Genomic DNA, 24,010 nt, shown 5'->3' on the forward strand with positions numbered 1-24,010 from the left:
GTCATCACCAGACTTTTGAAAGCTTGTGGGAGAGAGGTTAAAAGTAAAAGAGTTTTATTATCTTCATCTATTTTCATGCCAACACTAGCCAACAAAGTAATTAATTTGTTAAAGTAGTTGAGGTGATCTCTAATATCAGTACCTTCCTCCATTCTGAGTTTATACAATTTCTTCTTCAAATACAATCGATTTGTGAGTGATTTGGATATATATAGGCTCTCCAACTTCTTCCACAAAATAACTGGTGAAGTCTTCTTCAAGACTTTGTACTTCATATCAGGGGCTAATATCAATTTAATCGTACTCACCGCCTTTTATTGAAGTTTCTCCCAATTCTTATCTTTGCTAGTTACCGGTTGCTTCTCATTCAAAGGCTTAATTAATCATTGTTGTACAAGTATATCCTTCACAGTAATTTGCCACCAACTGAAAATATTTTTCCCATCAAACGACTCCACCTCAAATTTTGTGTTCATCATTTTTGGATCTCACGAATCTCGGCTTTAATGCCAATTTGTTAAGAAAATAATAACTTACAATTAATTAATTGTAATTGAATTGTATGCTTAGATTGAAGAATTGAATGCTTAATTAATTGTGGAATTGAGAATTGAGTTGGTGTGTGAATTTTGATTTTGATGTGTTGAGCTTGAATTCAGCTTTTAGAGATAGATATTCCTTATTGCAAATTCTTATTTAGAGAATTTTTTTTAAGTTTTGAAGTGTATATTTTTAATGAGAGTATACTGGAATATTTTTTATATGATTCTTAATGTGTTAATGATGTTTGCTTAATAAAAAAAAAATGACAATCTACATAATTCTACAAAATTTACTGTTCACTAAGCAATTATACAAAAAAATGGTACTATTCACAGATATATTTGTGTAGAAATTACTATTCACAGCAGAATTTGGTGTTTTTATTTTACACAAATAGTGTATTTATTCATGTTTGGTCTTGATTTTAGTGTTAACGAGGTTCATGCAACTGATATTTTTCATTTCAATTGAGTTTTAGGCACCGGCAGCTATTTTAGAATGCATTTTTTAAGTTTGCAGTACTGATTACGCTTTTTTGTTCATTCTGCTAAAAATTCTATAGCCTAGTGCACAACTTATACAGTTTTACTGCTACATGGCTAATTCTACAGAAAATCATTTACATAGTAAATTTTGTAGAATTTACTCTTCACAGCAACTCCTGTATAGCCTATGCAACCTAAGTTGTGCAGAACCACTTTTTCTATAATATTCATTCTCTTTAATAGTGTTGTTGAGGGATCTTTTTAGACTTCAATTACCTCCAAATTCTCCATTTTCCATTCAAGGTAAACACTTACAATTTTTCATTTTCATTTATACGATATATTTTTAATTCTTGCAATTACAAGTAAGCCTTACTGCTCATTATCTGGAATTGTTTATTTTAGCACTTACTTACATTTCATGAATTTGTTGCACTTTCATCCACCAACTTTTTGCATTCCATCCTATCTTGACATTTATTTTGATATTGAGGACAATGTCTGCTTTGAGTTTGGGGGTGTATATAAGATTTTTGCCTATTTTTACTTAAAAAAAATTAGCATATTAGTCTAAGTGCATTTCATTTCATACAATACATACATCATACATTCATACTGTAAATATTTTACAAACACATACATACATACCATACTTTATATAGCAACCATATAGAAAATTTGCATATAGATTGTTTATATTTAGTTAATTCATTGCTTATTTTTAGGAATCATGCATTCATGAAATAAAATTTTTGCAAAGTCCTTTAAGTAATGAGAGTTAGTTAGTAGAGTGATTTAGCCTACCTCTAGTTGGGTTTAAGGATTGAAAGTTCCTAAGCGGTGTATAGTTTTGAAATGTTTACCTTTGCCTATATCTTTTTAGCCAAAGAGCCTCCAAATTAGTTATTTAGAGATTAGAGTGTTCACAAAGAGCTATAAGACAAAAGGTAGTGATGTCTCACCAATCCTAAAACCTTTCAAGGCAAAATATTAGCTTATACTTGAAAAGAGAGATGATTAGGCATACGTTGACTTAAACCTCCTTATTTTAAACCTTTAGCCTTTTCTCCTCATTAAAATTAACTCTTACAAACCCCTTTAATCCTACATTACACCTGAATTTTCTTTAAAATGTTTATTGTTACCTAGCCAATGAACCAAATACTATCACCCTTTTATGAGAATAATTATGCATAATATTTAGTATACTCAACTCAACTCAACTAAGTCTTTATCCCAAAAATTTATTAGGGTCGGCTATATGGATTATCTTTCTTCACTCTAAACGATTTTAGGTTAAATCCTCGGAAATGTGTAGTGCTTCTAGGTCATATTGTACTACTCTCCTTCAAGTCAGTTTAGGTCTACCCCTTCTTTTCTTTCTATCCTCTAACCCAATGTGTTCTACTTGTCTAGCTGGAGCCTTCATATGTCTACGCTTCACATGACCAAACCAGCTCAACTCCCTTCTTTCAACTTATCCTCAATTGGCACCACTCCTACATTTTCTCTAATACTCTCATCACGGACTTTATCTAATCTAGTATGCCCACTCATCTATCTTAACATTCTCATCTCCGCAACCCTTATCTTAGATACATACGACTTCTTCATTGCTCAATACTCACTACCATATAATATGACCGGTCGTATGACTGTATGGTAAAATAATATTTAGTACACTATCCAAAAAAAAAAAAAGAAGAAAAAGAGAGAAAAGACAAAATAAAAAGGAGATGTCTATCTTATGTAAAAGCGCTAGTACATATTTGCTTTTCATTGTTGTTATTCAAATTGAATGAAATCCACCCAAGTATTAAAGAAAATGAGATTAGGAGTGATATTTTTAGGGACAGTTATAAAAAGAAGATACAAGATGCAAATATTAAAGTATCAAAGTAGTCCCTTTATTTTATGCACTTTATAAAAAATTCTCATTGTGTATTTTTCTCATCTTTAAAAAAAATTAAAAAATGAAAAAAAGAAAAGAAATAAATAAATAAATAAGAAGTATACCTTATGTTTTCAAGATTGAAAATATTCACATGCTTTAAATCTTTTTTACTCCTTTTCTTGTTAGCCTCATTTTGAGCCCTATAGCCCAATTACATCCCTAAAAGTTTTTTAATCTCTTGATTGTACTTGCTACATTAGTAGAGATAGGGATAAGAAGTTTGCTTATGGGATTGGAAATTTATTTATTCTTTCATCAAGTTTCATTATTCTATATAAAGACACTTTAACTATTGATTATCCTAGAGTTCTTTTTTAGCATGACTTTCTTTTTTTGATTAGTCAGTTTAAGATTTTTAGTTGATTAATTGACTTGAGGCTAAACGGTGAAAGTATGAGTAAGTATTAGATTCTTTGCATTTTATATAATGGGTATATAAATTATTAGTATGGCTAGAGATGAGTTAGATCACTCTAATAAGTAATTTTCATATTTTTTGGACAAAACACTCCAAAGTTACATTGTATTTTAAGTTTGGGAATAGTGATCTTCCCATCCCTCTCTCTCTCTCTCTCTCTCTCTCTCTCTCTCTCTCTCTCTCGTTCTGTATTTGAAAGGAAAGAGTCGCTATCGGCTGCTGCGTTTCCAAATAAAAAGGACATGCAATTGTTCTAGCATAGGTGTGCTAGCACGTTTATCTCTCTCTCTCTCTCTCTCTCTTGTTCTGTATTTGAAAGGAAAGAGTCGCTATCGGCTGCTGCGTTTCCAAATAAAAGGACATGCAATTGTTCTAGCATGGGTGTGCTAGCACGTTTAATGTGGACATGGATCAGAACCACCGGTCCTTGGATCAATAATAGCAAGTGTTTGTCGGAAGGATCTAGGACGTGAAGCGTTGGAAGACCGCAAATACGACAATTTTTTTTTTGTTTAATTATAATTAAATATATTTAATACATCATAATGTAATTAATTTTTTTTATTAAATCTCAATTATTTGTATATTTTTAAATTTAATTAAATTTTTTCTTATCATAATCGACTATATTTCAGATATTAACTGAAATTTTAACCAAATTTCAAAATTAATTTGAAGTAGTGTATCTCAATTAAACGCTTTACTCAATTTAAAAAAAAAAAAAATATATATATATATATAATAAATTATTTATTAAAAATATAATAATATATAAAATTCCAATATAATAATTAAAAATTATTTAACAACGGATCTCCAATTATTTTTTACAATCAAGTTTTTACAATTTTTATTACTGAAAATGTCCTTTCAAAAAAAAAATATATATATATATATATATACACACACACTTTAAAAAATAAATTTGCCCACTAGTTTTATTAATATAAAAATGAAAAAATAAAATCACTAAAAATGAGAGAAGAAAAAAAAAATGCGACAGTTAAAAAAAAATATTCTGTAAATATAATATGAGAGAGGAAGATATAAAAGTTAAAAAAGAAAGAGTTAGTAAGTAAAAGGTACATCTTTTAGAGTTTTTATAAGATAGATTTAATTTTTAAAAAAAAAATTATTATTTATTTTAAAAAATTAAAATAGTAAGTGTCTACTATAAAGTGTCAAATAAGTCTGAATTTATTAAATATAACAATATTTTAAAAATTTTGATAGATCAAAAATTATTTTGTTGAATCATATAAATAATTTTATGCATAACATATATAGGAAAGTTTTATAAAAAGGAAAAAATTAGAGTTCTCAACATATGGATTCACCCATGAAAATTAATGATTTCCTTACCTATATTAAGATGTATAAACACTCCAACAATAGAAAATTATATAAATATATTTTTAAGTATGATTTTAACTGAATGATAATTATCAATTAATTAGATACATTATCTTACTAAGAATTGCTCGATGAAAAATACAATTAAATTATTTGAATATAAATTCATGAAACTTAAAAGGCACATCATTGAAAAAAAAATTTACAATAATTTCTCTATAATTTATTAACCAATAATTCAGAAAAGAACATGCAAAAACCCATATCATAACAGTAATTACAAGTTCGATCTTTTCAAAACCTCCTCGTAAAAGGTCTTTAAAGTAAAACCATTGAGGTAGTTAGATAATTATATGTTTATTGTTTTAAAATATCTCTGTTATTTCGTAACAATACAATAAATTTTATGCAAATAATATTTATATTTAATATTTCATAATTGTTCAAAAAAATAATTACATATTTATAGATTTTTGTATAAAATTTAAAAAATAAATTGATTTAATAAATATCAAAAAAATTTAATTTTAAATACTTAAAATTTAATTAATTTTATTTATTTATTTATTTATTTATTACATTAATAAATATTATAATTAATTAATTTTTTTAATGAGCAAACTATTCACCCACTGATCATAATTTGGTCTCTCTATCTTGTGAACTTCTGAACCAGATTTAGGGAGTGTTTGGTTCACATGTTGAATACAATTGATAGCTGATAGGTAACTGATATGGTAACCATCAGTTACATTTTGTATCAGCTCTATTTTTAGAACTATTTTTTATTAGCTGATAGCTAATTTTATTTTATTTTTTATTTTGATCTTATTATCCTTTTTTATTTAACTCAAAAATTAATATTATTAATATTTTTATATTTTTTCATTTATAATTTTAACATTTTAATTAACACATTTCAACTTTATTAAAATATTTTTTATTAATAACATAAAATGTAAAATATTTATTTATATCTAAAAACTTAAAATTAATTATAAGCTTTTTCTTTATCAACAATAATAATTACTTTATTATTTTATCTATATTTTTAAATTATTTAATTATTTTTTTAAAAATTTAATTATTTTCTTATTTCAATAATAAAATAAATAATATAATATAATAGATTAATAATTATATTTTTATTTTAATAATATAATAAATGATACAATATATTAATTTGATAATTATATATTTAATTTAATAATAAAATAAATAATATAATATAATAAATTTATAAATTTATATTTATTTTAATAATAAAATAAATCATATAATAAATAATGGTCATTTCACATATCAACAGCAACAACTAAATATAGTTTTACCAAACACTCAACATGAATCAGCTATCATCAGCTACCAGCTATCAGCTATCAACTAATAGTAACAGCTATCAACTAACAGTTATCGGCTGTATTCAACAGTTAAACCAAACAAGTCCTTAATAATACCGGTAAGTTCTATTAGTAAGCTTTAGAGCACATGTTTGAGTTTGACAATTGTTAACTATGATTTTTAAATTAGTCGCATGATTAAAGGCCTAAGCAGTTTATTATATTTGATAATAGTAAACTCTTTTTTAGTAAATTTGGTTTTATATAAGAATAAATTTAGTAATAATCATATTAAATATTTATAATGAAATTTGTATATTCATTTATATATATTTTAATTAATTATATATTTAAATATCAGTATAAATATTCTATCTACAAATAATTAATTTTGTTTTTATATAAAATTAAGTTTATATTAAGCACATCCAATAAGAACTATTTAATTCTTGTTTTTGTAAATGATGCTTCCGTGAGACTCGAAAAATCAGCTCAAGTGTCAAGCCAACCTGAAAACAGAGAAAATGGTGAGATTAATAGTCTATTAGCTAGCTATTTCGATGCTCAAGTTAGAGATTTTGTGCCAGTAGAGAATGTAATAATGAAAGTTTCAATAAATAATTTGGCTGAGTAAGTATACCTGATTAATATCTATTATTTATATTTATATTTTGAAGGCTAAATAACCGTTGTAGCTATCTATAAGAATCACAGATATTTGACTAATATCTCGATATTTTCTCTTAAAGATTCAACCTTATTATTGACTAATATTACTGATGCTTGGTATAATTGGTGCTTGGTCTAATAGGTGAGTGTTTAAACTTACTTTGTCATCATTGTTTGTGTTTGTTTGGCCTAACTAACTCGAGCACCCTTTTACTTGGTCTAAGATACTTGAGCTATTTTTTACTCAGTCTGAGTTGTCCAGACCTTACATGCTCGATACAGTTAACCTGAGGCGTGTGATAGCCAATTTGGCTCCCTAGTGATGACTTTTCTTTTTTGCTTTGATTTTTTGATTGGGTATTGACATTTTGACTGTCACGTTAAATTTTTTGACCAAATAGTAATTTTTTGACATGATTTTAGACAAATAATATTAGTAAAACTGCCAAAAAAAAATTTATAAATGTACCAAATCAATAAATAAATGATTGTTAGATATGAGTAAGTATATAACCATCAGTAAATCGATGAATTAAGTACTTAAAATACATGTTAATTACTATTGGTAAAAGGTATATGATATAATTAATTTTTTTCAAAATAATATATTTAATGTATGGCATTGTAGGGTGTATTTGATGTATTAAAAAATAGTGCATCTATTAATCACAAAGAAGCAATTGTTCTTTAAATGTATGAGTGAGACTTGCTTTTATTGTGAGTCAGGATAAGGATGCACATATATATCAAAGTATTTAATAATATGTGAACTCAAAATTAATTATTTATATTGAGATGTGTATAAAATTAATTAAATATATATATATATATATATTTATATAATGCATTCATGCAAGCAAATGTTAGCTATTAAAAGGTTAAAAAAATCAAGGCATGTTGCCAAACGAATAGCTGTGTGTTCAGTAGCAGAACCAAAAATTGACATTAGGGGGGCGAGTGAAAATTTAATAATTTTGCTTTCTCTTACAAAAAGAATAGTAATCACTTTTAATTGAAATTAAGAAAATAGCTTATAAATTTTAAGAATTTCTTTTTTTAAAATACACATAAATAATTTTATTTTTACTCATAATGTTAACTTTTTAATTTTACTAACTTCAATTATTATTAGTTCACCATTCAAACTATAAAGTAACGATTTTATAAATTCATAATTTATGCACGAATATAATTATCAAAATAAAACACAAGTTATTATAACTTAATAATCATAAAATTTTGCTTCCATCTATACTAAATACCCTATAAATGAAATTATCAATTTTAATTATGAAATAAAATGAAAAAAAAAAAGAGAATAGTAATAGTTAATGAATGAGAAAGAAAGTTGAGTTTTGAGTCTTGAATCTGGAAATCATGAACTTATAGAATATATATATATAAGTAACTATGATTTATTATTTTGATCGACTAAAATATTTATTTAATTAAGAGTTTAAATTATGAAATGTGCTAAATTATGATTATGACAAAAATTAGATTTAAGTATGATAAATGAATTAAACCAAGAGTGCGGCACTAATCTAATTAAGAAGGGCACAATGAATACACAAAAATAAAATCTAAAAAGCTCTTGAACTTTCTTTTTTTTTTTTTTTTTTTTTTGGGGGGGGGGGGGGGGGGGGGGCAATGACCCCTATTGGCGCACCCCCTAATTCCGGCATTGCGTTTGACTATGTTCGTCTAACTGTCATAGCCGTTTTTCTCCCTCCGAGCTAACATTTCCGCAACCCCCATTTTACACTCTTGAAAGTTGGTTGCCTAAGCTCAATCCAAATCAGAAATTATTTATTCATGAGTTTAATTCAATGACTGAAATGAAATTTTAAATTTAAATCTTAATTAAAATTAATTACATTAAAATAAAAGAAAATTTATTCAGCACTTTTAAGCATATATTTATTTTTCTTGTAAGATTTATTCTATATATATTTTAATAAGATATATATATATATATATATATATATTTTTAATACAACTGAAATATTTTATAAATTGACCAAATCAAGTACTTTACAACAATTACTCTTCAATTTTGTCATAAGCTAAACAAAGTGTCAAATGTTGTTTAGGACAAACCGAGTCAATCAACTAATTATGTACGATATATTTTAAACCTTTGCATGTTAACGTCAATATTGCTCCCGACAGGTTAATAATTTAATATCATGATGGAGAAAGGTTAATTTTGTGCTTATTATACAATAACATTTTAGGCTTATTACCTTATCGATAACAGTGATAATTAAATAATAGAGTTAAAGATTGAGTTGTGAAAATACATTAAATACTACATAATGTTTAAATTTTAAAATTCATTCATTTAGTCTTTTAAATTAAATTATCTTTTACTATATGGTATTAGAGTCTAATATATATATATGTACTTTAATTTATACCTGTACATCATATTAATCACTACATATTAATAATGTCTGTTTAACATTGCATTTAAAAGTTCAAAACTGTTTTTCTGAATAAAAATATTATTTTAAATGCTGTTAAAAAATAATTTAAAAAAAAATTATTTTATAATTTTAATATTTTTATAATTAAAATTTATCAAATTTAATTTTAAATTATTTTTAATACTCTCTAATTAGTATATCTAAAAAAAATTATTTTTTCAACAGCAATACTAAATATGCCCTAAACATGTTAATCTAATTAATCATGTTTTTGGACACTACCACTCAATAATTCAATTACATCAAATATTAATAAAATTTAACACGTATTAAAAACATTTATTAGAAAAATATTTCACATATTGAAAAGCACAAAATTAAAACTTAATATGTAATATTTGATTCTCGTCATTTATTAATTTAAACTTTGAATTAATTGAAGTGTACTTTCTTATAAATAAAATATAATTATTATTTTATTTTGCTAATGAAAAGTTGTTGGATTATAGAGAAAATAAAATGCGTTGAAATTTAGATGAAAGAAGAGATTTCTGAGGGCCACTTGAAATTTGGGTACAGGAATGGGCACTGTCCCTCCTTCATAACTTTATGGAACCCAAGCAGCCATGACGCTAGAGTTATTAACAAATAATTTACATTTAAGGAAAAAAAAAAAAAGCGACATTATTTTTTAAAAAGTTTTTCAGCTAAATTATTTATGAGACCTGATGCTGCCTAGTCTAACTTATCTTCTATCGTCATAATTAAGCGTCCGAAAAAGAGAGTAATAGAGAATTTAGCTATTAAATTATATAACATTTATCCATCACATAAAGTATCCAAATTTTCTACATTTTGACTAATTATTAAGATTTTAAATAAAAAAATTAAATTAACAATTTATAGTTATTGTCTGAAATTTAAATGAATTAATTAAATTGATAAAAATTAATTTGACTCTTAACTTGTTACATACTAATTCCTGATATTTATTCATCTTTAATTTTACTTAGGCTAATTCAAAATGATAAATTAAAAAAAATAAAAATATATGAAAAGAAATAGTTGAACATGCTAACTTAATCGAGCCTAAACTAATCATGAATTAAGCTGAAAGCAAAACATCTCAATGGTATGGAAAAAGAAGAGAACAGTCGAGCCAAATTCCTACTGCGAGTCATCTCCACAAATAAATGTGGACCACTTCCATGATTTAGCACGCTAACAGTATAAGCAACGTGAACACGCAAAATGTTGAACTTTGGACTGTCAATTCCATGATCTGAAAGGACAAAACAATGCATAACATGTGCTTTAGTTCAGGGATCTGATAAATATCTACAATTTTTCACTAGTCTCCAACAGCAAGTACTATTCATTACATAATCATGTCACCAGAAGCAGTCATATCCCAGGCAACAATTTAACAAATTTGTCAGGTTGCTTTGTAGTGAAATTCATCGATTGTAGAGTAAATCAGGCCTTCATCTTCAAGTGACCTAATAGATCCCCTGGCAAACACAACACAGTAGATAGTACAAGAAATTTCTTAATGACAATAGTTGGAGGAAGAGGCAAGTAGAGAGAGAGAATACTTTATCTTCTCCATGGGAAGCCTTAGCTGCTGGCAAAGTTCATCGATGTGTGTGCCTTTTTCTTGCCCCCTGTAAACAGAACAAAATTCCGAAAGTTTGGTACTCATATGGCAAGTGACTGACAAGCTAATGTCAAGTGAAAAAAAATAATTGCAACGAACGTTCAGAAAATCGGTTAGCACCATAATAAAGTACGAAGAGTTAGAAGTAACAAATTTAAAACACTGCAGCACAGAAAATAACTCCAATGCAGTCCACAAATACAATCTCTCCTGCCCATAAGTCAAGTGCGGTATTATGAATGAATTGAGTTAATTGCACCTCCATTAATTTAAGTGATTATTCTGTTTCAATCACTAAAATAAAATCTCTCAAATATTAATTTTATTTTACAAAGTTTCTTAAACAAGCAATAATAGATTACAAAGTAAAAAATAATAAATATATTATTTTTATCTTTTTCAAAAAGAAAATCACTATATTTATCCTCTTTTCCTTTTCTTTCGCTTTATCACACATTTTAATTGCTAATAGTTAAATTAATGGATATTTATTCACTAATAAAATTATTTTATTTTATAAAATTAATATTTATTAAATTTATTAATTAAAATTATTTATTAATTTTTTATTTGATATTAGTTTACAACATGAGTATGGAGTGAAAACTAGAAACCATAATCAAAATTACTTATGGAGTGTCATTATAGTTTAATTACGAAACTAACATTAATTTTTAAAAATTATTTTATTTTGTTTTAAAATAAACTAAAATTATAACCTAATTAAATTAAGGCTTGAATTTAATTATTTTAGAGTTGGCCCTTGAATTAAATTATTTAATAGAAAATTAAATTTTAGCAAATAGTATTTTAAAATTAAATGGTTAAATAAAATTATTTATTATGAGCTCAAATAAAGTTTAATAAAATTTAAATTAACAAAAAAATAACAAATAGAAAAATATAAATTCATAAATAATTTAGTAAATAATCATTTTATTAAAAATAAAATAATTTTATTGTTAAAATTTATGTCAATTAATTTGATCATGAGAGAAAAAAAAAGAAAAGAAAAGAGGTAAAATGATTTTTTCTAAAAAAAGGAATAAAATAATTTTTATTTTCTAATGAATTTTTTAAAATAAAATTAAAAAACTTTATTATGATAAATTAAAAATAAATAATTGAAATGAAATAATAATTTAAGATGGAGGACACCTACGGTTTGATACCAAACTTATTAAAAGAAACAGGCATTGAAACCTATATATTAACTTACTTGTATACAAGCCATCTTACAAAGAAAAATAGAATTTTGTGCATCAACAACTTTGTCAAAGGTCTTAGGGCCTGTTTAGCATTGCTATTGAAATTGCTGTTAAAAAAATCATTTTTTGAAATATATTAGCTAGAGATCATTAAAAAATAATTTAAATTAAATTTGATAAGTTTTAATTATAAAAATACTAAAATAATAAAATAACTTTTTTCAATAGTATTTAAAATAGTACTTTTATTAAAAAAAAATAATTTTGGACTTCTAAATGCAATGTAAAACAAGCACTTAGACTAATTGATGTAAAATAATAACAAACCAAATGATTAAGAGATACAAATTCTAAGAAGAAATATAAATTTAAATTAATTATCCTATTATAATAATAAACTTTCCAAATAAAATATTTAAAAGATATATTTATAGTAAAATAACTAATCCTACTAATATTAGGATTAGAAAAATTCCAAATTAACTTAATTTCCTAAATAAGATAAAATACTCACTTTCCAATATAACTCCATAAACATTTCTAATTAATAATAGAATTTCTAAACAATATAAATCCAAATTTCCTAATTCTACAATAAATATAATTTCATCTTCCTAGATTACACCACTAATAATATTTCTACTCAATTTACCTCACAAACCACAAGGCAAAACAGCCATTGTTGAACTTGAAAGAGAGATGCATTAATGTGAAAGATAATTATTTTATGCAAAACTCACATGCTTGAAGATTGTTGCAAATATTCAAGAACTAGCTGATCACAGTCCTTTAGTCCATCGACGCTATATTGCTTGGATAACTGAGGAAACAGGATAAGATTGTAATGGCAAACACATACAAAGAAGGGAAATGGAAAATAAACTTTGCCCAGTAGTCTCATACTTGGATAGATGTGGATGTCTGATTTCCATTTGATCCACTGCGCACAGGTGTGTTCACAGATGATTCAACCATGTGAGGCTGAATTGAGGCACCTCCTTGCAGCTTCAACTAGTGCAAAACACAATCAATCAATACCAAAATATAACATATGCTCATAATCCGATTTTCAATTAGTGAACACATTTACCAGCTCTAAATAATCAGTACCTGCAATTTGGAATTCTGCAGATGGGTGTGTATGCAATCAATGAAGTGGAAAGTAACCTCATCAAAGTTTGTCACAGGCCTGCAAAGCACAGCAAATCCGAAGCCATAGAAAACTTACACATGCTTAAATGCAAAGTACAAGCAAGAGAAATGGAAGCCAATTGCGTTTTAAAAGTATACACATCCAAATCACATAATCATGTGTTGGAGTGTTGGTCCTATCAATTCCAGAAGTCATATCTGGTTTGCACACATACATGTATATAAAAAGTCTCTCTCCAAATCTTAAGCATGATGAGTTTTGTATGAAATACACAATGCTTAAAAATACTGCCCCTGATGCGATAATTTATGATATACACTATTAAAGAGAAAGCAAGTGATAAATAGGCATGCAATAATGATACAAAATAGAGAATTTTTTAAGCTCATACCTCACAGAGAAAGCAAGCAACTGCCTTACACCGTGGAAACTTCTCAAGTGCCCATTAATGCGAACGTACATCCCGTCTCTATTACAGAGTGGATTGCAGTAAAAATCCAAAATATCTCAATGTTATAGACCTTTTTATTAGTAAAAATAAGGCATAAATTTGTCAGTCCAAACAGTTCACCAAGGGAAGTGAGAAAGAAGACTCACTGTATATTCTGCATTTCGGTTGTGTCAAAATTCTCATTCACCCTGTTCAAAGTATTAAACGTGTTAAAATTATATTTCAAAAACATAGAACAGAGCCAAGATCTAAATTACTACTGGAATTTTTCAGTTTTATATATTCTTTGTCCTCAACATTTGAGTTGGCTTAAATTCTAAAAAGCAATCCACGGGGCGATAGAGAAGGTGGGAGGTATTAAAAGCCCAAATTTGATAACAATCTTCTATTAATAGATAGAATCACAGAAACACATAATACCATCTTCTACAACCAATTCGGCCTGTCCCATCGTCCACAATGAAACCAACATCGGTAACCTTTTCGGCTTTATCAAACACCATTCCAACCACCGTAACCTAGGCCAACATGAAGTGAAAAATACTCCTCAAAAAATCTTCCTTGAAAAGGAAAACAGAGGTTGTTTTCATTTAGAATTAAAAAAAAAAATAATGAGAATATCTGAAAATTCATACATTAGTAACATCCACGCCATCGATCACAAAACTTGATTTCTCATCACCAGAGTGAGAAGCTTGACTTATCTGCTTCACTGTCGCCGGAACCAAACCCTGGGAATCGCGACTCTGGAGCCAAACAAAATCGATTAGAAAAGGAACCTAGAAAATAAAACCCCCATCGAAGGCCAAGAAAAGAAGTAATGAATCAATCTGAAAGCACAAATAGACAAATAGATCTTCCATTTCAAATAAAGAAGACAGCAGTTTTTGACTGGAGTGAGCCTTTCTTTTCTTTTTCTTCTACTATTATTTTATCTCCCCTAAATCTGATAAGCCAACAGTAGAGCATTACTTCTTCATCTATAGATTTGGTTTGTTTTGCTCCTTTTTTTTTAGTTTTCCTAAACTTTCTGACCAGCCAAACAGAGAATAAGAATTGTAAAGACGGCTATAGAGGTCCTATGACTTACTTTCGCAGGAGATGGAGCCGAATCGGTGAGCTGAGTTGACTGGGAGGGCATAAATCCACCGCCGGAGAAGGCGGAAGTGACATCGAATTGGGTGCTGGAAAACATCTCGGAAACCCTAGAATCAAAAATTAGAGGGAAATAATATTCAAAAAGGAAGACGGGAGCGAGTTGTGAGGAATTGAGGACTGTATCGGACAAGTTTCCCGCCATTTTGGTTTTACTTTTCCCGCTTCTTCCCCGCGCGTCATTTTGGAAATGAATTCCATCAGATTTTGTTGAATTTAATTCCTCATTTTAGATGTTTGATAAAAAAAAATTATAAATTTCTATTTTAAAAAATCAAACATTATAAATTTCAATTTTACAAGCTCCATTATGTTTTAAAATTTAGGCTTTTTTTTTTCAAAATAATTTATACTTTTAAAAAAATGAAAATATTTTTTTTTTAATTATAATATTAAATTAATTATATATATGTATAAATATTATCATATTTTAATAAAACTATTAAAATTAAAAAAATAAAAAATGACTTTCTTATCTAAAAAAAAAAAGAAGAAAGTCATTTTACTTGACTTAATTTTTTTACATTAAATAGAAAAATATTTTTTTATTTATCTATTTTTTTAAATGTGGAAAGAAATAAAGTATTAATATAAATACATTTTATAAAATAACTATAATGATATTATTTTTATTTCTCGCTCATTTTGAGTATAGAACTCTAATCCTTTGTTTAAATTGAGAGAAATGGAGAAAAAAGAAAAAAAAAATGTAATTATGGATAATAAACAGGGAAAATAAATGAGAATAAATGAAGAGAAATGAAAGGAAATTAAAATTTCCAATTTCCCTTCATGAATTCAAAATATTTCTTTTCAATTTAAAGTAAAATAAAGAGAATTAAGTATCATTTATATTAAAATTACTTATACATTCTTAACATCATATAATAATAAAATCATAAATTATTTTCATCTATTTTAGCAAAGTATCCAAATAATAAAAAAATAAATTTTTTAATTTTTTCATTATTTCTCTTCTTTAATTTCTCTTTAATTCTCTTGCACAATTAAGGATCCAAAAGGTAAAGGATTCATAAAGATTTAGAAATTGCCCAAGTCATTGACTTTTCGCTGTAGAATGGTTAAGATCGACAATTAGATAGTTTGACATGCAATTTTTGAGGCTGTTTGTGATTTAAGCCATAGAGTTTCGTTTATCATCTTCTTTATTTGCTCGCTTTTTGAAAAAAGACTGAAGTATTCAAATTAAACATGTGTACCGTGACGCTAATTATTATCCTAATTTTATTAATCATCACATCTAGAAGAGTTTTACTTAATTAGACCGAAACTGATAGATTATGCTATGGACCAGCCAAAATCAAAATTTTAAAATTGAAAATGTAGCTGTTGAATTTAATCAAAACTTGAACCAAGAGAACCCTAAATGGCTAGTTTACCCTAAATGGCTAGTTTACGAAGGTTCTTGTTAAACAAATAGAATACATTAGATAAAGAAAGAAAAAAAGAGATAGACCTAAATTAACTTAAAAAGAATAGTACAATATAATCTAGAAGTATTATATATTTCTGAAAATTTAACCCAAAATCATTTAGAGTAGAGAAAGAAAATTTATATAGCCGATCTTAAATTTTTGAGATAAAAATTTAGTTGAGTTGAGTTAATTTCTTTTTTTCTAAGAAAATAAATAACGTTAGTTAATTCTAAAATATTCATATCTTGACTTGTAAAAATTTCATGAAACTTGTTTAATTATTTTTATTAATAACTACGTGGTTTTCTATGCAAAATTGCTTTATCTTATTTATCAGTATTCATTATTTAGATTGTAATTTGAGATAGGATTTGTTAATTTGTATTAATTTTGAATGTTCTAATATTGAACCTGATAAGCATAAAAAAAGGCATAGACTTCTAATAATCAATTATAATATATTAAAATTTTATGAGTTATGTTATTTCAAATATCTTACTTTCATTTTCAGAAATTCTTTAATGTTATTATTTCTATGAATTTAAATGATAATAATACTTATAGTATTAAATGTTATTAAAAATAACATAAGTATTATGAGAGCTTGAATTTATTTTATGTTTTGTTAACCTAACAATTGGTTCATATGTATTTTCGGATGAACTTTTTTCTATTTTATTATTAAAAATAATTTTAAAAAAGTAAAATAAATGAATTTAAATTATTGAATTATATTAAATATGAATTATATGATATTTAATTAAATTTTATTTTTTAAATTATATCATATCAAATATAAAAATTATTTTCAAATAAATTATAATTTACTTGAAATAAATTCTATCTTATAACTCATTTGAATCAAATTAATACTGTATTTTTATTTGATTAATTAAGAATTTCAATAATTACAAACAATTTCAATTCCATTTTACCCTTTTTTTTTTTTACCTTTCAAACAAATCCATTAAAATTTTTATATTCATATTATTTAAAACAATATTTTTTTTTTACCAAAAAAGAGAAAACTTCCGAACTAATCTCAAACGTGCAAAAAGATATTAAAAAAAAAAAAGGCACTTTTGGGATTTAATTAATTTATTAGTTCAAAATGTAATCGTGGCAACGTAAAATAAATGGATAACGCAAGAAAAAGGAAAATCTGCCAGTGTGGTGATGTATAAACCAATACTGAAAAAGCACGTATGCAATGTATAACTTCAAATTATTCTTTTGGTGCATTTTTCCAGAAAGAAATTCTGACGCTAACCAGTGAAGGACAACCAGGGAATAAATTAGTGTGGATGAGCAAAATGCTATACCTCCTAGTCGTCGCTTGACTTCCAGATTGAGTTTCACCAGCTTTGGTCAGGGGGCAAAATCTCCAGCTAGCCATGTAGAACAGGGCTCGACATCCCAGTTGTTTGGACCAGAAATGAGGCCAATGGTGTACAGAAAATTATCGAAAAAATTACATGTTACAACATCGATTATACTTGAAAATTCTCCACACAAACTGATAAATAACAAATGCCAAAACTTGTCCATTGTAGGGAAGAACGGAAACTTTGATGGTGTATGAAAATTGGACAAACATAATGATTGGTTATTAGAGGAACCTTCTGATTTATGCCTTAGTTGCCAACGGTATGTATGTATGCTTACAAGAGTGTTGAAATATCACCACCATTTTCTAACCACGAAAATCAATCTTTTTAGTCGCAAGGCGAGATTTCAGCTGCACAGTAATTATTTGTGGCAGATGCAACATTAAAAAATATGACAATAAAAAAAAAAACTGATAAAAGCAAATAGTGAGGTCTGAAAATCAAGCTAAAGAATTTTTAATTCCAGGCTCAATATTCTAATCCAGAAAAGATCAAAAGCAAAGGAGAATTTAATCATGTATGTAGCAATACTAGTCAACATGTTCATTCATTAAGATTTAAGAGTAACGCTAACACTTCAGTTCCAAAAATTAAATAATGCAGTGACCATTTTACACCTAGGTTATCACTGTAATCAAAAGACATTGTGTGACGTAGGATTAGGAATCATGACCTCATAAATGTTCCTATAGCTATATGCCACAGAATGGGAAGCAAGCTACAAACTTCCTCCTTCCCTTTTGGTCCAATAACAAGGCTACACTACGGTGGTAGACATCCCCTCCAAACTCCAAAACCCAAATTCTTTAAGAGAAACCACAAATTAAGGAAGAGAAAAGCAAGTTCTAAATGTATCAGATTTGGAAATCCTAATTTCTGCTGAATAAACACGTTTATATTCAAGCCTCCATAACTTTTCAGCATGATCTGTAAAAAGGTACAATTTAGTTGGTGATCATTCCTCAAGAAATCAGGTAAAGAGTCCAAAAGCACTCTCGAAAAGTGTATGTCTATCATTGAAAGAAAAATATTGAGTACTTGGAGGTTCCAACATTGAAATAGGAGCAGAGGATCAAATTTCAAAGTTCACAGGATTAACCAACGCAACAGAAGACCAGCTATCCCATAATGAGTTTTTGACAATTCAATGCTCATAAAATACTTTCACAATCACTTAAACCAAAGGGAATGGGAAGACTTAATTAATGCAACTTAGAAAGCGGCAAATCCACATTTACTTTCTCCTTAACATACTGCATTACTTAATATGAATCATAAAACGAGGGCACACCTGCTCTATATACTTCAATTGCAATAAAACTTCACTTGTTTCCAACTCCTGGAAAAACAAAAGAAACTGCATGAATACTCATTATCATTGGATAACATTGAAAAATCTTTGTATACAATAATAAAGAGAGCGAAAGAATAAGAAGTGTTCACCTGAGGAACAGCGCAGTCCGAATTGGATGGATCCCAAAGAACAGAGCAAGAACAATCCCAATCATGAGTTTGGACTTCGGAAAGAGGTGCCCTGTAACCTCATCAACTTCAATTTAAGCTTAATAGACTGGAGTAAAAAAACAAGACATATCTAGAGACATTAATTGATCAAATAAATCAGACAAAAAGGTGGTCTAAAACTTGATTATTCCCTACGCCAATTCAGTAAACCTTATCTAAGTGGCTGTATAGCCACAATCTTAAACCTCGTAGGAATTAGGAACTTTCACGCAAAAACATGAATGGTAACATAATACATAGATATCTGTTTCAAGAAATTACCGACGCCATTTCCCACATATGGTTCCTTCTGCATATTCTCCTGTACCATCATATAAGACTTCTTGACATTGGAGCCAATTACTAATAGCACCCAGATACTTGTCCGCAGGGCATCCCTGAGAAAATGAATAATTTTCACTGCAAGGCTCAATAATCCAACCCCCCCCCAACAACCCCCCCCCCCCCCCACCCCCCCCAAAAAAAAAATAATAATAATAATAATATTGCGCCCCGAGCACACACAATAGAAAAGACTAGGAACACACACTTTCTTCATCTTTGTTGGCGAAAAAAGAAAGAAAAACACTACTAAACCATGTTTAAACTTTAAACAGATCCCTTACATGTAAGCCAACAATCTCTGCTGGATCCAGTTCCAGTGGCTCACCAATGGAATCAAAATCCCTGCAGGAACATAAATTTAAAAAGATGAGACGACATACATCCTCTGCTCATTTCCCCAAATAAGAAATTTGAAGCAAGTGTTAAAGGAAGGTAAGAAACATGGCCATAACTAACTTGGAAATTTTGCCGCATAAAATATTCTTTTAGTGGCAATCTCCATTATAAGCAAACTAAGAATCTTAAGCAGCAGTACATTTTCTAAGTTATTTTAACGTTGGACAAAGTCTTCATTGAGCTTTAACCATCCAAGATCTCCATTGGTTTGAAGTAAGTTCCTAGATCCAATGCCCTAGAGTCAATCATAATTTTGGCTCCTATATCTAACAAAGTTTTGTCTTTTCAATGACACAAAAACCTGATCAATCGGTCGTTCGGAAAAAATGATGAACTGCTACCTTCATATAAAGCTTGTCTTCAAATTTTTTTTATCTCAATTGATCACTAATAATACCATCTGTAGGCTTAAAGATTTTACTAAAAAAAAGCAGTACATCAGCCATAGGTATGCAACCAATCATGCAAAGAAAGGAACTTTCAAAAAGGAACAAATGAATAAATGGGAAATTTTAGACAAACAACAAATCTAAGTTGGGCAACATAGATAAAGCTTACTTGGACATTTGATCAGACCATTCAGGAACTGTTGCTTGAAAACAACCACCAATTCTAGGACGAGATGTATATGGCTCAGGGTATTTTAACATGAGCGCTATTGGACCCCACTTAAATTCAGGAATTCCATTGCAACAACTGATGCTTTGTGATTTCATAAAGGAAGCCTCTAGTGAAACTTTGCCAGCTAGCTTTGAACAAGATTGACAAAACCATTCGTCAGTGGGTGACATCTTTGTCTTTGGATTGCAGCAAGGTGCATGAAATGCCTTTTCACAATGATCACAAAGCAACATATTTAGTGTATTATCTAAATTAACGCATAGCTCACAGGATTGGAAACTGTCGCTCCCCTTATTATTTCTTACAATTTTAGTGGGAACACTTGCACTCTTACACCAATCTCCCACAAGCAGCCCATGACTTCTGAGAACAGAAATGCATAGTTCTCTTATTTGGATGTCTTCACCTATCACCAACTCATCACTGTGGCATTCGCTGCCAATGCCTTCCTCGCATTTTTCACCAGAAATGATAGAAGATTCAACGCTATCATCAATTCCAGAAACAATATCTGTCTTTATATGACCACACTTGAATGTGTTAGTGGGTGCTTCATCAGTTTCTGGCTCAACTGGGAATACTATAGCAGACTTTTTCTGAAGTTTTCTTCGCTTGCACCTCCCATTTGATTCTGGAGTTGCATAAGAGCTGCTGGTATTCAATGGATTTGAAGCATCCTGAGGGAATTCGCTGCGTTCTGAACAAACCTTCCAGGCTTTTGCAGCCACCCACCCAGGTAACATATCTTTTTCCCAATGAATAGAGGCAAAACGTAGAGCAGATTCAATAGAACTTGGAACCAAATTTTGTAGCAGCATATTCACCAGCTCTGGCGTTCACAATAAGCTGATTATAGTAATTTACCAAGTTAAACACAAGCACCACCAAATACCACTGCGAAAAATTATATATATATATGAAAATAATTAATAAATGCACAAAAAAGGGTTCTTTATAAATCCAACTTATATCAGCTGAGTTTAACAACATTAGATTAAATATTTAAATCTATATTTGTAAAATCGAGCTTACATACCCATAAATAATCACTATTAAAGACAGTAATTAATTACAGTGCACTATAGCAGTCTATTTACTAAGAAAAATGGATTATAATTGAAGGATCTTAATCATATTTCTCAGACTTGTGCTTGTAATTTAATTGCAATTATGATAATTAAGTGAAAACAATGTGGCGAAGAAATCAGATTAAAATACATGCATGATTATGGCGGAGAAATCCAAATAAAACTAAAATCGCAGATAACGAAGAAGGAGCAAATGAGGAATGTAGAATATGAAACCTCACCGGAAGGCGGCAGAGACGAGAGGATAAATCAGAAATCGAATCAATCTCTTGGTCGGTCACGGCGGAGACGATAAGAGAAATAGGTAATGGACTCAATCTCTTGGTCCATTGCTCTTCTGCAGTTGTAAATTTGGAGGAATTTGAAATTATTTAAGTCCCTCCAAAATTTAAATCCTTTCCCTATTTTTATTTGCTTTCTGATTTTTTTTTTTTTCGATGTTATTGGCTTGCCGCCAAAAACGTATTTTGACTAGTGAAACCTTTTTTTTTTCAAAGATAAGATTCATTACAAATAAATCAACCTCTTAAAAGAAAAAAATAAATAAATAAACATATTAAATTCTTATCGAAATGCAAATAAGCTCATTTTTTATTTTTATTTTTTATTAACTAAATTAATTCATAATTTTATATTTAAGTTTAAATAGCTTTAAGTTTAAATAGCTTAATTTTTTGTCAAAAAATATAAAATAATCATTTATTATTATTATTATTATTATTGAGAATCAATGTTGATTTTGGCTGTGGGAAAAACGTAAAAATCTTCACAGCATTGCGCCTCCACCTATTTGCATGTAAGCTAAACCATTAACTAGGAGGAGAAAAACATTGTTATTCGTAACAAAAGCTAAGTCTGAATTAGCAAGCCCATTAAAAATAGCACCACTAAGCACTAGAGAATCAACCCAACCAACAATAGAACCTCAATAACTCAAAACCAGGGCCAACGATCACAGCCACAAAAAGGATGACACTGACATAACTCAATAACTTCTCATTCTCTTGTAGCTTTCCAGGTCAACCATCCATCTATCAGAGTGGCTCTATGACCTTGGAGATGTTGAACGTCTTACTAATGAAGGGAACCCTCCTACCAGGCCAAAAACAGCCATAAACCAATAAGGTAAACATAATCTAGACAAAACCCACTCACCCTGTCTTCATCTTCTTAACAATGTGCTCAAGACTTGCAATCAAAACAATCTAAAAACAAATATTTACACATGACCTGCACAGTGAAGAGGTTATAACCCACTGTCAAAGTCAGAGAAGGAGTCTTCCCTTACGTATTTCAATTTTACATATACAAATTTTAAGACATTAAAATATATTTTTAAATTATTTTTATAACAATACTTAAAAATACTTTTCCATATATATTTATAAGAGCATTTAATGGTAGCTTGAAGATTGACTTAAAAATCTTCACAGCGTTGTTGGCCTGCCTCCCTGCATGTAAGTTGGACCAGTAACTGGGAAGGGAAAAATGTTGTTTACCACAACAGATCGAAGCTCGGTATGAGCTGGACTACTAACCAGGAAGAGAAAAAATGTTGTCTTGCATGTAAGCTGGACCACTAACTGGAAAAGGTGGAAATGGATCGGATATTTACAGATTTTTAATTTAATTTGATCCTAGATGGATTTGAATTTACTGGTTAGTATACATATTGAGTGATACATTTAGTATTTATTATTTAAATATATGTATATAATTTGTTAATTAAATATAAAAGTATATTCACAATTTTATTTATAAATTTTAGAATTTTATATTTTAAAATGATAATTTGAATGATTATTAAAATTTAAAATGATAATTTATTAATAAAAAAAAACTGTTTTATAGAAATGATCAATTCAATATGTAAAATTAAATGAATTTGAATGTTATATAAGTAGTTGAAATTATGTTTGAGATGGATATGATTTGTGAATTTTAATCGAATTATAATACCATAAAATTCAAATATCAATAGCCTTTTGTCTTTAATCAAATAAAAAATGATTAGTCTAATTTCAGGCCTCAGAGAAGAGAAGAGAAGAGAAGAGAGTCACGTGGGCTGACAAATAAGAACGGAGACTTGCTCAGTTGCTCCGCCTCGTAGAGTAGATGGGTTTTTGGCTTCGGCCATCAAGGAGGATTCATCCGAGTCAGTGAAAGAAAGAGGATCGTTGCCGGCCGTGAGTTAATTTCCCATTTCAATATTTTGTCTCATCGCAGTGTTTCTTTTTTCTTTTTCTTTCTTTTTTTTTTTTTTCCTTGTATGTGATTGGGTTATTTGTTATTTCAGCTATTAATTGAATCATTGACATCATTGCATATTTTTCTTCTTCGATTCTTAGGCCGAACCATCGACATTTATTATAGATTTTGACATACTTTTAGGCTCCATTTGGATAGATATAGATTTTA

At 28.3% G+C, this 24,010-nt stretch overlaps 2 protein-coding genes across 4 annotated transcripts; both read right to left on the reverse strand.

Annotated features, from left to right (window-relative positions):
* Window positions 1-10,443: 10,443 nt before the first annotated feature.
* On the reverse strand, window positions 10,444-14,987 carry LOC131179359 (replication protein A 32 kDa subunit A-like). 2 transcript variants are annotated; one of them, XR_009148405.1, is made up of 11 exons: window positions 14,751-14,987; window positions 14,296-14,406; window positions 14,081-14,178; window positions 13,807-13,848; window positions 13,601-13,678; window positions 13,167-13,245; window positions 12,960-13,067; window positions 12,797-12,876; window positions 10,787-10,855; window positions 10,574-10,702; window positions 10,444-10,473 (listed from the first exon to the last, which is right to left on the reverse strand). XR_009148405.1 is itself a non-coding variant. In XM_058146166.1 (10 exons), the coding sequence occupies exons 1-10, from the start codon at window positions 14,958-14,960 to the stop codon at window positions 10,627-10,629; spliced, it is 951 nt and encodes a 316-aa protein (XP_058002149.1). In that variant the 5' UTR covers window positions 14,961-14,987; the 3' UTR covers window positions 10,444-10,626. The 2 variants fall into 2 exon arrangements, 1 of the variants encoding a protein (XP_058002149.1); XM_058146166.1 differs by having other exon boundaries at window positions 10,444-10,702.
* Window positions 14,988-17,449: 2,462 nt separating this feature from the next.
* On the reverse strand, window positions 17,450-21,966 carry LOC110657272 (uncharacterized). Of its 2 annotated transcripts, none has more exons than XM_058144792.1 (7): window positions 21,814-21,966; window positions 20,442-21,350; window positions 19,769-19,829; window positions 19,425-19,540; window positions 19,083-19,173; window positions 18,931-18,978; window positions 17,450-17,989 (listed from the first exon to the last, which is right to left on the reverse strand). In XM_058144792.1, the coding sequence occupies exons 2-7, from the start codon at window positions 21,320-21,322 to the stop codon at window positions 17,945-17,947; spliced, it is 1,242 nt and encodes a 413-aa protein (XP_058000775.1). In that variant the 5' UTR covers window positions 21,323-21,350; window positions 21,814-21,966; the 3' UTR covers window positions 17,450-17,944. The 2 variants fall into 2 exon arrangements, with proteins under 2 accessions (XP_058000775.1, XP_058000774.1); XM_058144791.1 differs by having other exon boundaries at window positions 20,442-21,398.
* Between the last annotated feature and the right edge of the window lie 2,044 nt (window positions 21,967-24,010).

Source organism: Hevea brasiliensis, chromosome 4 (assembly GCF_030052815.1).
Source record: "Hevea brasiliensis isolate MT/VB/25A 57/8 chromosome 4, ASM3005281v1, whole genome shotgun sequence".
Lineage (NCBI taxonomy): Eukaryota > Viridiplantae > Streptophyta > Magnoliopsida > Malpighiales > Euphorbiaceae > Hevea > Hevea brasiliensis.